Genomic DNA, 15076 nt, shown 5'->3' on the forward strand with positions numbered 1-15076 from the left:
AATCAAGGGACCATGTCCTGCTGAGCCCATTTTAATTGCTTTAAAGTGACAGCATATCTTTTAGAACTGCTTCCGTGCTGGTGTGATGATGCATACATATCCCAACCAGGTTAAGAAGGTGGTAGAAGAAAACCAGAATCACCATGAAAACCATTTTTTCCTAATTTTGCTGTAGAACGTGCAGCAAACTAAGTACATTTATGTTGCAAATATGTCTATTTCCAGTGATGCATGATTAAAATAATACATTCATAATATTCTAGTTTTATGAAAGAATTTTTTTAAATTATTGTGGAAAGTTCATCTTTTTTAGCATCCATACTCCAAACACCAGTGTTTATCTTAGTATATACCTTTGAGGGGCTCATGGGTTTGAATCCTGTTTTACACATAAGTAGAGTTGTACAAGCCCCTCCACACTTTTTCAATTACCATATTTTACTTTTTTTTAACCTTTTTTCTTTCATATACAACTTCCAATTCCATATGCTTCAAAATCCAGTTTAACTGGTTTGATTTTTTTTGTTTTTTATGACATTTCTGCCTTTTGCACTCTCGGGGAATCTAGCAGTTACTATTACTGTTCCAGTGGACATTATTTACCTGAATTGCATGATTATTCTGCAAAAATGAATTATTTTTATGCCTGCAATAAGCTTTAAGATGATAGAATATACAGAAGCTTCAAATACTATAATGCTTGTAGGAACCTTGACATTTATGGAAATTATATCCGCTGTTGACGAAAGAGCCCTTTGGAGATTTATGTCCATCTTCACATCTCACAGGGAAACATTCAGATTATTTTTAGGCATGTTGTAATGATATTCATATTTATAATTTGTATCATCACAGGGGGCATAAAGATAAGATCTTCGTGGTGAAGTGTAACCCTCATCATGCAGACAAACTCGTAACAGTTGGGATGAAGCATATTAAATTTTGGCAGCAGACAGGTAGTTATTGGTTTTCTTTTTATAGACCGTTATACTTATTGCATGTTTTCAGCATTAGTGGTCTGATGCTTGTCACTAAAATGTATGATGCTGTTGATTCACATCTATACACTGTACTGGTTTATGTTTGTAAATGTTAGCATGCATGTTGTTCCCTACTCCCAAAACTGCTCCCCCAACCTGGAGGCTCTCTACAGTTTTCCTCCCATGATTCCTCCACTCATGTGGAAGGATCTGGGACATGCTTGAGAAAAATGTTCCAGCTGTACATGGTTTCCACTGCACCCATCAATAATCCTTAAACCCCACAGCTGGTGCCTCTTCAAGAATAATTTGGCCTCATTAGCATTACTGACATGTGTGCTGGTCTACCAATTGCTTCCTCCTATCAAGTGTTCAGCTTTCATCTCTTTCATGGAAGCTTATCCTATGAGGATCTCCTGTCACTTTGGTTTTTGTAATCAATGACCCAGAAATCACTGACATAGAAAGATAATTGATCTTTCGTACTTCTGGTTGCCGTATAGCTAAATGATGTCAGTGCCCACAACTAGACTTTTTGGTTCCTCTATTTTGTCACTGAGGTCCTATAAAATGTAACATGCCCTGATAAGACTGCTACCCTGCAGGGACACCACTTTATTACCAGCCCAGAAATTGACACATATACTCCCACAGAGTCTGCTATGACCATCCACAGCCAACATTTCTTGAATAAGACAGACAAGTAGTGTGTTTCAATTAATACAATCATGTCTGTGATGTAATTACAACTGTGCTTCCTCCTCCTGAATATGTGCAAAAAACATATACCACCTCTCCACAATAATATCATTAAGGGTGCTAACAGCAGACTGAAGGGCTATCACTAAAAACAGGAAACTCTCAAAATGAGACCATGTGCCTTTCTACTATCGTCCAGGTAATCTGTGATTTTTATTTCAGCAATCTGGATTCTAAACTCGGAATGTCATCTGGATTGGTCAGTATTGGTAGATTTAGCAGAAATTCCAAGAAGTGTTCATGTCTGAGTGTCCTGTTGGAAATCTCCAGAACACGCACTTTATCTTCTTAGTATCCTCCATCCACAGATAATGTCAAACAATTGCAAGGCACATCTGGAGCAACATGAATGAAATCCTATAGCCATGCCGGGCACACAACTCGCCGATAGGGTCTCATGAATCACTGTTCTTTGCGAAAAAAGAAAGAGGCCATCTATTAGAGATGTTTTCATTATGATGTACAGGTTTTGTACAGCGGCATAACAGCCATCTCAAAATGTTATGGCCTTGTTGGGCCACATCAGTGAGGTGTAGCTGGTTCCGAATGGCACTATTAGCACTTAGGGAAACAAACCAAAAAGTGATGGATGGAAGATTGTGAATGAACATAAATACTGGGATTGCATTGCATGGCTTGGACGCCGAAGCAAACTGGTGTGATCGTGTTCGGCTCCTCCCAAGACTTGATGATTCATGGGTAGATCCTATGCTGTATACAACCATATGCTGTTGCGATTAAGGGGTGGGACGTGTGAACCAGTGGAGGTTATTTGGAGCTGCAGATGGTATTCCATGCCCCTCAGTTGGCAAATATCTGTGCTTTGGAAGGGACGCCCGTCCTCCCCCGGCCGATCGCAGTGCCACAATCAAGATCGCTGCTGTACTGCACACTGTGTGAGTGGCTGCAAGGGCCTGGCTAGTACAGGAGACACGAGAGCTCAGAATATACAGAGAACTATTCATGCCCTGATGAAAGGGGTGTCAAGCAGGCGAAAGCCTTACATGCAGGAGGCATTGCGGATTTCCTCTGTTCCACCTGCTGTGAATAAGGTCCTCTCACACACACTTTGCACTGAAGCTACAGGGAGTTGAGAAACCTGAAGGTGTCTCACTCACTAGTCCCCGGGGATCTGTCATCCAGATGGCCAGGACATGGCCATCACTGTTGGATCCAGTTCCTGGGGGTGGACCAGTGCAGGAGGATCACATGGGTGAGGGGTCTTCAGGGAGTGGAAATGGGACACCAAAGGGTGAGACGCGGTATCCCCTTTCTTATGACACCTTTTCCCCATCCTGCCCAGTAGGATACTTAGAAACTCTAACACCCCCCCCCCCAAGCTCTTTCCAACACGAACACTTTCTCAGACTGTGAGCGACAACTGACCAATACCAGAGCCGTTTACCTGACGTCCCAACACAAGGGTCAGGCCGAGTCAGGCAATTGCCAACAACTAAACACACTTGACCGCCCTTTCCCTTCCCCATAGGGATAAATGGCAGAGCACAAGAGCACACTCTGAGTAAGGCTGAACGCATTAGGAAGCAGCAATTCCATCACAGCAGTTCAAACAGAGGAGAAAGGCGGAGAGACCTGAAAGAATTTCAAGGCTGGAGTTGCCCTTGCCCTTTTAAACCCAGACCCGCAAAGCCTTTGACAAAGGAAATAAGACCGGGAATCGCTGCTGGCGAATGTTGTGACCGATGTCAGCGGTACATGGGACCCTCCTGCACTGATAGCCAGGGCGGGGAGACACGGTTGCCATTGTGGTACCGTCCTTGACTCCAGCGGCAAGAAAAAAGCCAACAAGTTCAGCACAGCTGGTGAGTCAGAAGAACCTGATAGTGGACCAGACTGCTAGGCTCAAGGTTGCAGTGGCAACATTAAGAAGATTAAGCTACAGAGGTCTTTTGTGAATGAACTTGGTACCAAAGATAGAGTGGTGCGGCGCATCGTGGGCGCTCGTTCGGAGGTCCCTGGCTGATGCCCCTCTCCTGATCAAAGTGACTGTATTGAACTAAAGAATACTGAAACTACAAGTAGCAAGAGGCCATAGGAAGACTGATGTGAGGTGTCAAGGTGGTCATACAAGGGTCAGGCCAAATCCCTTGTACAATCGAAAGTCCTTGACACGTCACAGATGGTTTTGACGATTGTGAATCCGACTGAGGGAATTGTGAATCAGGCGTTTGCGCCCGGCAGGGGTGGAACGCTGTGCGAACTGTGATTGTGTGAATAAACACGCACTTGCCATAAGTTAACAAGTGACCCAGTGAGACATAATCGCCATTCAGAAGTTTTTGTTTTAAATTGGCAAAGTGCTGTGGAAGGTTTGAGCCCAGATGAGGGGGGTCTAACCAAAGTTAGGTGGTTGTTTAAAAAGACATTGAGACTTTCGAATATTGCAATTAAGTAGATAGTGAAAGGCAGCAGTGAACCCAACTGAGGGACGCCAAGAGAAAAGTTGTGAAGAAGCTACGTGAAGAACATTGTGACGACAAGTGTGAACCCGACTGAGGGCTGTCCGCAATGAGTGGTTGGTCTGAGCCTGATTGAGGGAGGTTAACGAGGGAGAGAAGGATCGGAGCCCAGCTCACGGGGATCCAAGGGTTGAAAGGTGATCGCCCGATGTGAAGGTTAACAGAAGGAACCTTTGTTTTGTTGTTTTGGCATATCAGGCCCTCTAAAGCAAGAGACTTTGCATGAGAAGAGACTTGGGCACAGAAGGCCCTAATATAGAGAAAAGGAACAGTAAGCTTGTGCCACAGAAGCCAGGAGGAGTGTGCTGTGCTCACAAACCCCCCCCTTGTCCCGTGATAAAAACGTGGGGAATGGAGATCCCGGCCATAACATCCTGACTTATCATTTTGCGAACACTTCTTTCTTTTCTTGTGAACATTATCCCACAGTAATTTGTAGCATAGCAGTAAGGATTGGCAATCGTTTTTGTTTTAGTATAGGCCCTATTTATTTGACTGGACTCCACTAGGACTGTATTATTATTATTTGATGATCGTAGCTTGCTTCCATCTTAGATTTAGGTTTAGATTAGGCGTTTAAATAACCCATTGTACGGTTTAATAAACAAGATTGAATTGTGATCACGTGTCTGTCTTACTTTTATACCATGCCTTCCTTAGTGTTATGAGGTGATGGCTGTTGTACTGCAGTAATTTCACATTGTAGTCCCTCTACCTTCTACTATGCCCGTGGACAAACCCACAGGGCTACAGGATAATGCCTGGTGGGAAGATGAGCACACAGCAAAAGCAAATTAAGATGGATCGGTTTATGCAAGGTATCCAATCACTAGGAAGAAAAGTCTCCATCTCAGACATATACTCTGCCATCTACAGCTGATGTGACTAGTCTACCTCAACAGGAGGTGGAGAGCGGGTTGCTCTGGAAGCTATTGCGGCCTTGAGGACTCTTCTGGAAACAAAAGTGGATGAGTGAAAGTGGATGTGTCCCTATTGCGACAAGACCTGCATAACCTCTCAGATAAGGTCAATAATGAGGGTAGAAATATCCCTGATGCCATGGCGGTGTCCACTACATTGCAAGAACAAATGAAAGACCTACAAGACCATACCACGAACTTGGAAAACAAAGTGGAAGAAGCAGACAGCAGGGCACGGCAGAATATTCACATCATTGGCCTTACGGAGGGTGAAGGTGAAAATGCCATAAATTATGTGGAGAATATAGTGCTACAATCAGTGGGCCCTGGGAACTTGTCACAAGGCTTTGTGGTAGAGAGAGCGATTCAATCCCTGGTACGAGACCTCCGCCTAGCGTGCCACCCTGAGGTATTGCGAAAATCATGAACTATATGGACATAGAACTGATACTCCGTGGGACACAGAAAGTGGGCAGGAATTATGGGGGCAATGTACCTCTTGCAGTTTTTCTAGATTACATGTGGCAGGTCCAGATGAAATGCAGAGCTTTCCACTGTGTGAAATCTACCATGAGACGGGCACTGATTTGATATATGTTGTTGTTCCAGACAAAACTCAAGATACTACATAACGGCAAATCTATATTCTTTTATATGCCTGAAGAATCTTTGCTTTGACTACAGCAACAATGCATTGACACTCGAATGGACGATGGACCAGAGGGGGAAAATTAGGAGAGTTCCCGGAAATGTGTGAAATGACCTAGAAATGGAAGGGAGAAACGTCCATTATGTGTGAAGGAGAATCAAAGCAAAATGGAAGACCGCAATCTCACACAATTGGATGTGTACTCATTTCTTTAAGGCTGCATGTCTTTAAATAAGACGGCATGTCTTTAAATAAGCATGCGATATCCATATGGCCTTGTTTGAAGAGCAGCTTCTTATGTTGCTTGGAGATCTTATCAAGATTACTTCTTATGTTATTGTTTTAGGTGATTTCAACTTTTGGGCCCATTACTCTGATGATCATGAAGCCTCTAATTTTGATCAATCTTTAGAGGCCCCTGGCCTCCAACAACTTTTAAAGACCCCTATGCATAAAGATGGACATATTTTGGATTGGGTACTTTCTTACCGGTTAGCTTTGAAAAATGTTGGCATTTTGACTTGCCCCTGGACTGACCATAGCTTTATCTCCTTCTTTCTAGACTTGCCTGGTAAACTCGCCAGACTTAATTCCAATCCACAAGTTGAAATGGCTGCAATGAATTTCCATAAGGGCACGCCTGTTGCTTTTTCTGAGTTAGCCCTACCTATGCTAGCTAATCTATTAGACTCTGATAGCACAGGTACCCTTACTGATAAAAAATGATGAGATTATCTCCTCCATTATGAACACACTTGCCCCCCCCCCCCCGACCCCCCTTCTGCTAAGCTTGTCAAAATTGAACCCTGGGCAAATCTTGGTTCTCTGAGGAAATTCTAGGTCTCAGAACATTGAAGAGACAAAAAGAACAGGCATAGCAGACAAATACCACAGCCAAAAATCTTGCTCTGTACCGCAAGGCTGCGGCTGACTACAAGACTTCCATTGTGGCTGGTAAACAGGATTTTTACGATGATCGTATTAAAACAGTTAATTCCTCCCAAAGAGAACTCTTCACTATTCTTAGGTATTTCAAAGGGAAGGACAATCTTTACTCTGCATTGTTAAGAGTGACCAATGGTGCTCAGTTATTCAACAGGGTCTTAGTGATAAACTGAACTCTTTGTGATAAGATTGCGATGCTGCGCTCCTCTTCCTCCATGCCCACCAGCAGCAAACCCAATGCTGTCTCCTATACCCAGCCTTCTGCTTTTATTAGTCCTGTTTTTAACTTTAAGGCGATAACAGAGACTGATCTCTCTAATATTGTTTCCCATCTTAAGCCGCCTTCTTGTCCCAATGATATTTGTCCCCCCTCTAAAGAATCATTTGACTGCCTGGTTCCCTTTGTTACGCGACTGGTTAATTCCTCTTTCGCCACCTCTACTGTTTAGGCCTCGCTGAAAATGTTTTGGATGTGCTCACAAAAGCTACCCTTGATCCAGCCTCCGTAAGCAACTATCGGCATGTCACTAATGTGACATCTTTGTTAAAGATTCTTGACAGGGTTGCATATACCTAGAGTCGACAACATATTGAAGATAATCGCCTGTTAGGTTCCCTTGAATCTGGCTTTCGGGCCCTTCATGGCACTGAGACGGCCTTGTTAGGCTTGAGAACTAATCTATGCCATACTGTAGATTTGGGTCAGGTTGCTCTGCTGATGCTCCTGGACCTTTCTGCTGCCTTTGATCTTGTGGACCACTCGTTGCTACTGGAGAGGCTGGGGGTCATCGCAAACTGCTCCAGTAGCGCCTTACACTGGCTGGCTTCCTTCCTTCTTGGGCCCTAGATCTGCCTGTGTTGCTTTCAATGGTTTTAAATCCCCCCTCCAAATGTCTTTCGTGCAGTGTCCTACAGGGAACTTGCATCTCCCATACTCTTTCATCTGTACACTTGTCCTTTTTTCCAACTTCTTGATAGTGTCGGCGTAGACTATACAAATTACGCCGATGATACGCAGGTATTGATTAAATTAACCAGTGATTCTGAGATGGACCTCGAAAATATCACATTTAACTATGCTAATTTGAAGTATGGATGATTAATAACTACCTGGCACTTAATGGGAACAAAACCGAGCTTATGCTCGTAGGTAGCAGTCGGCGCCTTCTGAAGCTGAATCCTAGATATGCCGCGATCGACATTGCTGGTTCCTCCATCAAAACTAGTCACTGAGTTAAGACCCTGGGTGTGTATCTTGATTCCTCACTAAATATGAAGAAACATGCTAGCCAAGTAAAGGCATCTGGTGCCTATGCTACGCGATTGATTAGGAAAATTAAACCTTTTCTGTCTAGATCTAATATTGCTGGTCAACTCTAAACTCGACTATGATAACAGCCTGTTGGCAGGTCCCTCTAAGTCCAACTTGGACATACTCCAAGTTGCCCAAAATAATGCGGTTCGAGCTGTGTGTGGCCTCTCTAGATGGAATCGCGTCACAGAGGCACGTATATCCCTTCACTGGATTCCCATTAAACAAGGTCTTGCTCCTCATCCACAAGTACCTTACTGATAAAGCGGCAGTCTATCTGAAGGATCGAATTAAGCATTCTTGTATTTCCCGCCCACTTTGTTCTAGTAACTTGAACAGACTCGAACTCCCTAGATACAAGGTGACTCACTTTGGTGGTACCAGCTTTGACTCCATTGCCTTTCGCCTGTGGAACCTACTCCCCACTTCTTTTTTCCAGAGTACTTTCCTTTAAAATGTCTCTTTAAACTTTTCTTTTTAATTCTAATGATTAGATACCTCTTTTTACCCACTGGTGTCGTCCTGGTTCGGACTCAGCTGTGTCTTGCTGCGCACCGATGCCTTTGTGCGAGTTGCACCTTATAAAAGTTATATAACAATAAAATGCACAGACACATTCTAAACTCCTCTGTCGAATTTCCCATACCTTGGACTTCGGTCCCCCAAGGGCATTCACCTACAGCGCTCTCAGGCCATACCGATGGGGAAAGGCGCTATACAAATGACAAATTGCATTACATTACTTTACATGCATTCTGACACTGGATTTGTGCTCACCAACCTCTCTTCCATTCCTGGTACTTTGTCCTATGTATAACAACCCACAAGGGCATTTGATGGTATACACAACATTTCTTGAAAGCTATGTAACATAATCTTTAAAGCTGATTTTCTTTCCCAAGTGTGGATGTCGGATATAATTCCCCTTTGTAATGTTATTGCAACAACTGCAATTAAGACATGTGAAAGTGCCCATTCTCTGTTTGCTAAGGAACTTCTGTTTCTGTGTTATCCGTTCTGCCTTAACCAGTTTGTCCCTTACCTTATGTCCTCTCTTAAAAGCCATCATGGGCTGTTTGGGCAAACATTTAAGAAGCTGTGGGTCATGATGAAGTATATCCAAGTTCCTTCTAATAATCCTAGAGATGTGTGTGTTTTGAATACTTCGAGATGTATAACGGTGGTGTGTTACAATGCCTGGGTCTGGATCTCAGAAGATCCTGTCCATCTGCTGTCAAGGCTTTGGATTGAGCCTTAGAAACCACTTCTGTTGGATAGCCTCTCGATCCATACTTATTGGTAAGAATTTCAGATTATTTTCACTGAATTTGCTAGTTGTGAAATTATTTTCCTAAGTTTTAGGAACTCATTGTAGGGTAGATTATCATTGACCTAGGATGGAAATTGCTATATTGTAGGGTATTATTAGTGTCAGTTTGTCCTGTAAATAGTGGTATCAAATCCATGTTCAGACAGTCTTAGTTCAGCATCCAAAAAATGTAGTGTTGAATGCGTTCATGTGCTGTATTAATGTATTTCAAAATGTCTTCCAATTCCTCAACAGTACCTGACCAGATCCCAAATATTTCACTGGTATTTCCAACATTTATCTTGCCTAACCACATTGAATCATCTAGTTTTATTATTTGTATTGTTTTTGGCTGAGAAATGTCAACCTTTACAAATAGAAAAAGAGGACGATAAAAACAATGTTTTACATAATAGCACAATTTAGAACATTTCATTACATTAAAAGAAGTATTATCATTTACAAATAAGAATGTTTGCATAAAACAGATGATTAGTACACATCTTTACATTTGGTACTCAAAAGCTCTTTTCATGGAGGTGCTGTTGCGCACGATCCAAGATGGCTGCTTGAGTCTCGAGCTCCGGCAGCCTGGCAATTTCGCATGGCGTCAATAGTGTTCCCTTGTATACTGTTCTAATGCCTCTGGTTGCCTCTGGGATCCAATTGGAGTTTTGTCAAATAGCACCAAGTCATAGGCATGTAACAGCCATTAGATGGGGACCATTCTTTGTTTTGGAGGAAATTAGTTGGTTTTATTGAAATGGAGTCTGAAATTAAACACGATTGGCGCCAAAATGCACCTTGCTTAAGGCCACGGAAAGTAGGTTTTGGGTCCGTCAGTAGGCCCTCCTGGTAATTGTACTTGAATAAAGGTTTCTGAATAAAGCTGAATAATAGGATTTAAAATAAAACGTGGGCATCCCACATTTTGCATCTTTTTCCAGAGTCGTTCCCTTTGGACTGAGTCAAATGCCTGCTTGAAATCCACAAACGCAAGATAGATTGGTTGGCCATTCTGCTGCATCCACGTTTTTATTGAGGTGAATGTTAACAAATTCACTGTCGTGCCCAAACCTGCTACTAACCGTGAATGTCATATGTCATAATGTTCAGATCTCTTTATCCAATCTAATATCACTTTCACTAATAATCGGGCAAACAATTTTCCTGGGGCATCTGAGAGAGCTATCAGCGATAGTTTTTAGGGGTTTCTCTAGCTCCCTTTTAAAAAAATCGGAACGATTACGGATTTTTTTCCAGGATTGTGGAATCTTCCCACTTTCCACTAGTTGGCGAAAAATCATAAATGGTATTGATGACCATTGATCAGGATATGATTTTAACATTAAATTCCCGGTTCTCTTGAGGAACGCAGGATTTTTTAAATCTCGATCAGAATATCTTCCTGACTGAATACCCAGTCATACAGATCAATCCTGTCAGGCTGCATAACCCTTTTGGCTTCTTGTTATATTATGTTATTTGGCATTTATATAGCGCTCTATATATCATTGGTATGACCTCAAAGCGCTGGTAGGTTGACCGTCCTTGGGGACCGTAGTCCAGGTCAGTTGAGAGAGAAAGGTGTCATAGGGTGCTTGGGTGCACCAGTTGTGTGCAGCTGCTGCAATTGCCTGATGGTAGCTGCATCCTAGCTTTAGGTGTGGTGGTATTGATATCAGTGGAATGTGTGCAGACTGGAGGATGGACACCAAGACTGGGTTCTGGCTGCGTTAGGCCCGTGTAGGACGCTTATGTGTGCAGATAGGCCGGTTTGTCATGGGATGTAGCTGCGTTTTATTCGAATGGTGAGGTGTTCATGGGTTAATGTTCGTATGTGAGCAGCTAGGCCGAAATAGATTAAGGGGTATAGCTGCACTCTAATTGTGTGTTGGTGTAGAGAGAGGGTAAGCATATTGGTATCGGAGGAGAATGTTTGGGTGGATTTATGATCTAAGGAGTTCGCAATTCCGGATTTCAAACATGCGTTTGCTTAATAGTGACCTAATAAGAATATTCAGTGGTGTCATTGCTCGGGATCTCATTGAGCATTTGTCATCGGGTTGCAAGGACTCAGTCGCCTCAGATTGTCGTGGTTGGCAATTACGGAAAGAGCCATGTATTTACAGCTTTGATGGAAGGTCATATAGTCTTGGGTGTGTCGAATGTGTGGGGGGAGTGAGTTCCACAGAGTTGGGGCCATGGTTGAGAAGGCGCAGCCTCCGATCCTGGTAGAGTTAGAGGTTGGAATCACTAGAAGGATGGCGGTGCTTGATCTTAGGGTGCGAGATGGGAGGTAGGGTTTTATCTTTTCTTGTAGGTATACTGAGCAGTTTTGCAGCAGCGTTTTGGGTTCTTTGGAGTTTGAGTTCTTTGGAGTTTGTTGAGTTGGTATGCCGAGCTCCTATGTATAGGGAGTTGGCAAAGTCCAGTCTCAATATCACAAAAGCCATAACTGCAGCACGTCTCTTTGGGTAGGAGAGGTAGGGAAAAATGCGTCTGAGAATTTTGAGGTGGTAGTGACAGCATTTTGATACGTTGTTGATCTGACGGGAGAGGGTTAGGCCTGAGTCCATAGTGCGGCCTAGGTGTTTGACCATATCGGAGGGGCAGGGGAGAGAGGCCGAGGGACGGGGAGCCATGGGAGCGGATGTGACAGAAGGGCTGTATTGCGCCACACCATGATTTCAGTTTTATCAGGGTTCAAACGGAGGTGGTTTATTGTCATCCATTGGTCAATATCGCAGAGACAAGCTTCAAGGTTGGGATGCGGGTTAGAGTTTGACTTGGGAATTCTTAGGATAATTTGGGTATTGTCAGCATAGTTGTAACAGGAGATGTTGTGTGTGCGGATGATTCCTGGTAGTGCAGTCACATAGAGGTTGAACAGGAGAGCAGATAGGCATGCACCTTGGGGTACTCCAGTGTTCACTGAGCGAGCAGTTGAGACAAAAGGGGGAGTTTCCTGTTGCTGAGGAAGAAGGCAATCCATTTGAGAGCTGTGCCATGGATTCCTAGGGAGTGAAGGAGGTCAATGAGGATTAAGTGGTTAACCGTGTCAAAGGCTGCAGAGAGATAGAGGAGAATCAGTGCCGCGCAGCCTTCAGAGTCTGCAGTGATCTTGAGATCATCCCAGATCGAGATCAGAGTGGTTTCTGTTCCATGTTGTGGTATGAAGCCTGTTTGTGCGGGGTCCAGGAGACAGTTGGACTCTACAAAGGAGCTGAGCTGGGAGTATGCTGTCCGGTCAGTGAGTTTCGTGAGAAATCTGGTGTTGGAGATTGGCCTGTAAATCTTAGTGTAAAGGGGGTCAAGGGATGCCTTTTTTAGAAGTGGCTTGACATGCGCTATTTTTAATGCATCATGGAAAATGCTAGAAGTGAGGGAGTCATTTAGTATGGCTCTCGCATGTTCTCCTGCCCAAGTAGACAAGAATATTTCTTTCAGGACAGAGGCGTGGTAGGGGCAAACCGGAGGGTTTGTTGGCTGATAGTTCAAGGAATTCATCTCTGGGGATGGGTTTGAAGGAGTCGAAGGTAGGGAGATTGGGCGTCTCTGCAATAGGATCAGGAGGGGTCGGCAATGGCAATGGGGAGAGGAAGGAGAGTTTGATGTTAAGGGTTGCCGTCCTGTCAAGTGCAGTGTTGTAGAAATGCAGGGAGATGGAGTCGCATAGTGATTGTGAGGGGATGGATGGGATAGGGGTTCATGGGGGTTTCACAAGTTCTTTGCTGTGGTTGCCAGAGTTGAGAATTTGTTAATTGTAATGGGCTTTTTTGTCCTTTCGGATTTCGGAGTTGTTACGGTGGTGCAGGGCAAAAATGGATCTGCTGAGATGGGTTTTAGATGTTCGCCATTTGCGCTCAAGAGATGCATTTTGTTTTTTGGGGGACGGTCCTTTGCATGAAGATGTGAGGGGGTGAGAGGAATTAGTGAGTCTTTAAGCCAAGAGTCGAAGGAATCGATGGTTAAGGGTCTATCGGGGGTAGCATTGCGGGACACAGAAGCAGGGCTTCGGCTAGGTCGGGAAGGATCTTGACTTTGTTCCAGCATTTGAAATCCGGGGTGAGGGCCGGGGGAGCTGTAGGAGATGGGGCAGGTGTGTGGATAGAGAAAGGGATGGCATAGTGGTCGGTCCAGATGAGTGGTTTGGGACTGGATCTATGAACCACGTCATGGGAGGTGAAAATTGCATCAAGGGGGTGCCCGTCTGAGTGGGTTGGACCAGTGGTATGATGGGAGAGGTTGAGCGTGTCAAGACTGTTAACCAGCGGATGAGTCATGGGCTTGATCGGTATTGGGGATATCTAACAAGATAATGAAGTCCCCCAAGAGTGTAAAAGAGGGGTGGTTTACTTGAATGGTAGCTATTGAGTCAAAGAGGTTGTTGGCAAAATGCCATATCCAGGGGGTCTGTAGATGAGTAGGAAGCTGTGGGGGAAGGCGGTGGTAGCAAGAGTTTTACTAGGAGGGATTCACAGGAGGCAATGCATGTCTGGGATTTGACGAGTGAGACAGAGAAATGAGGATTGAAGAGGACTGCCACTACGCCACCTCTAGAGGGTCGATTGTGGGCGATAAGCGAGTAGCCAGGGGGGGAAGGCGAACGGATCGTTTAAGGTGTGGGGGATTTCGGAATGAGTCTGGAGGATGCTGGGGGTTTAAGTGTACAGGGTGAGAAGTTGAGAGAAAGGGTGTGGAAACTGGCAGAGGGGAGTGTTTGGGGTTAGGTGAAGGGTAGGCTAGGAGGTTGGGCTGAAGCAGAATTGGTGAGGAGTGGAGGGTTGAAGGAGAGGACCAGTCATGTTTTCTGCATTTTGTGGGTTTTGGTGACATAGGGTTGTGAGAGGGTGGGGAGGGGGTCAGAAGGGGAGGGAGATGAGGCTACCGTTCTGGCAGGGGCGAGATGAGCTAAGTTCAGAGAAGGGAACGGAATATGAAGGGGGGGGTCTGTTGGCGGGCATCAAGTAGGTGTTAAGGGGGAGGGAGAGGGCGGTTTGGGAGGTTGGTTGAGAGGGTCGTGAGTTCCCCAGTGGGCTGAGGGAGTGGGTGGCATGGGAAGTCCGGTGAGAGGGAGGGGAGTTCCTCAGTGGGTACAAGGATGGTCTGGAAGTGGAGGTGGGTGTGTGCTGTTTGTAGCACCAGAGGGCTCCCCTGGCTTGGGGGTTTGATAATGGGCATGGTGTATGGGCGGGGGTATCAGGGTGTTCTCAATAGATGTCAGAGAGAGAGTGGAAGTCGATGTGTTAGGGTGGGATGGGTGCTTGAGGAGGCAGGTGTTTGGGGTGCCAGAGTGCTCCTCTGATCTTAGAGTTGGACGAGGGATGATGGTAGGATAGTGGGTGGGTGGCGTCCGGTGGATTGATGTACGGGGGGAGGGGTTGTGGTTTGCGATCAGGTGTGGGATAAAAGGGGGTGTCGTGAAGCTGGGTGCTAGAGCGCAGTGATACGCCGCGAGGGGTGTACCATGGGGGGTGGATATGGTACAGGAAGGTTAGAAATCAGGACGGGTTGAAGAAGGGATATATGATGAGCTGGGATCTCCATCCCGAGGGGAGGTCAGTGCTGCATCTAAAGATTGATGTACTAGTAATAGTAGATGCAGTGGTCCTAGATGTACAACCTGCATCTAGAGTCTGGACACCAGGGCTTTAGGAGAGGGCCGAAGAGGGCAGTAGTAGGATGAAAGGTCTAGATCAGTGGTCTTCAAACTTTTTTG

General features: G+C 44.8%; 1 protein-coding gene across 3 annotated transcripts in view; it reads left to right on the forward strand.

Annotated features, from left to right (window-relative positions):
* EML6 (EMAP like 6) overlaps positions 1–15076 on the forward strand; it is a 3038586-nt gene that overhangs the window by 1371874 nt on the left and 1651636 nt on the right. For all 3 annotated transcript variants that reach the window (XM_069608236.1, XM_069608238.1, XM_069608237.1), the window contains exon 17: positions 856–956. In XM_069608236.1, the coding sequence (XP_069464337.1) occupies positions 856–956 (101 nt within the window). The remainder of the gene's footprint in view (positions 1–855; positions 957–15076) is intronic.

This window comes from Ambystoma mexicanum, chromosome 4q (genome assembly GCF_040938575.1).
Source record: "Ambystoma mexicanum isolate Mex_15411 chromosome 4q, UKY_AmexF1_1, whole genome shotgun sequence".
NCBI classification, from domain to species: domain Eukaryota; kingdom Metazoa; phylum Chordata; class Amphibia; order Caudata; family Ambystomatidae; genus Ambystoma; species Ambystoma mexicanum.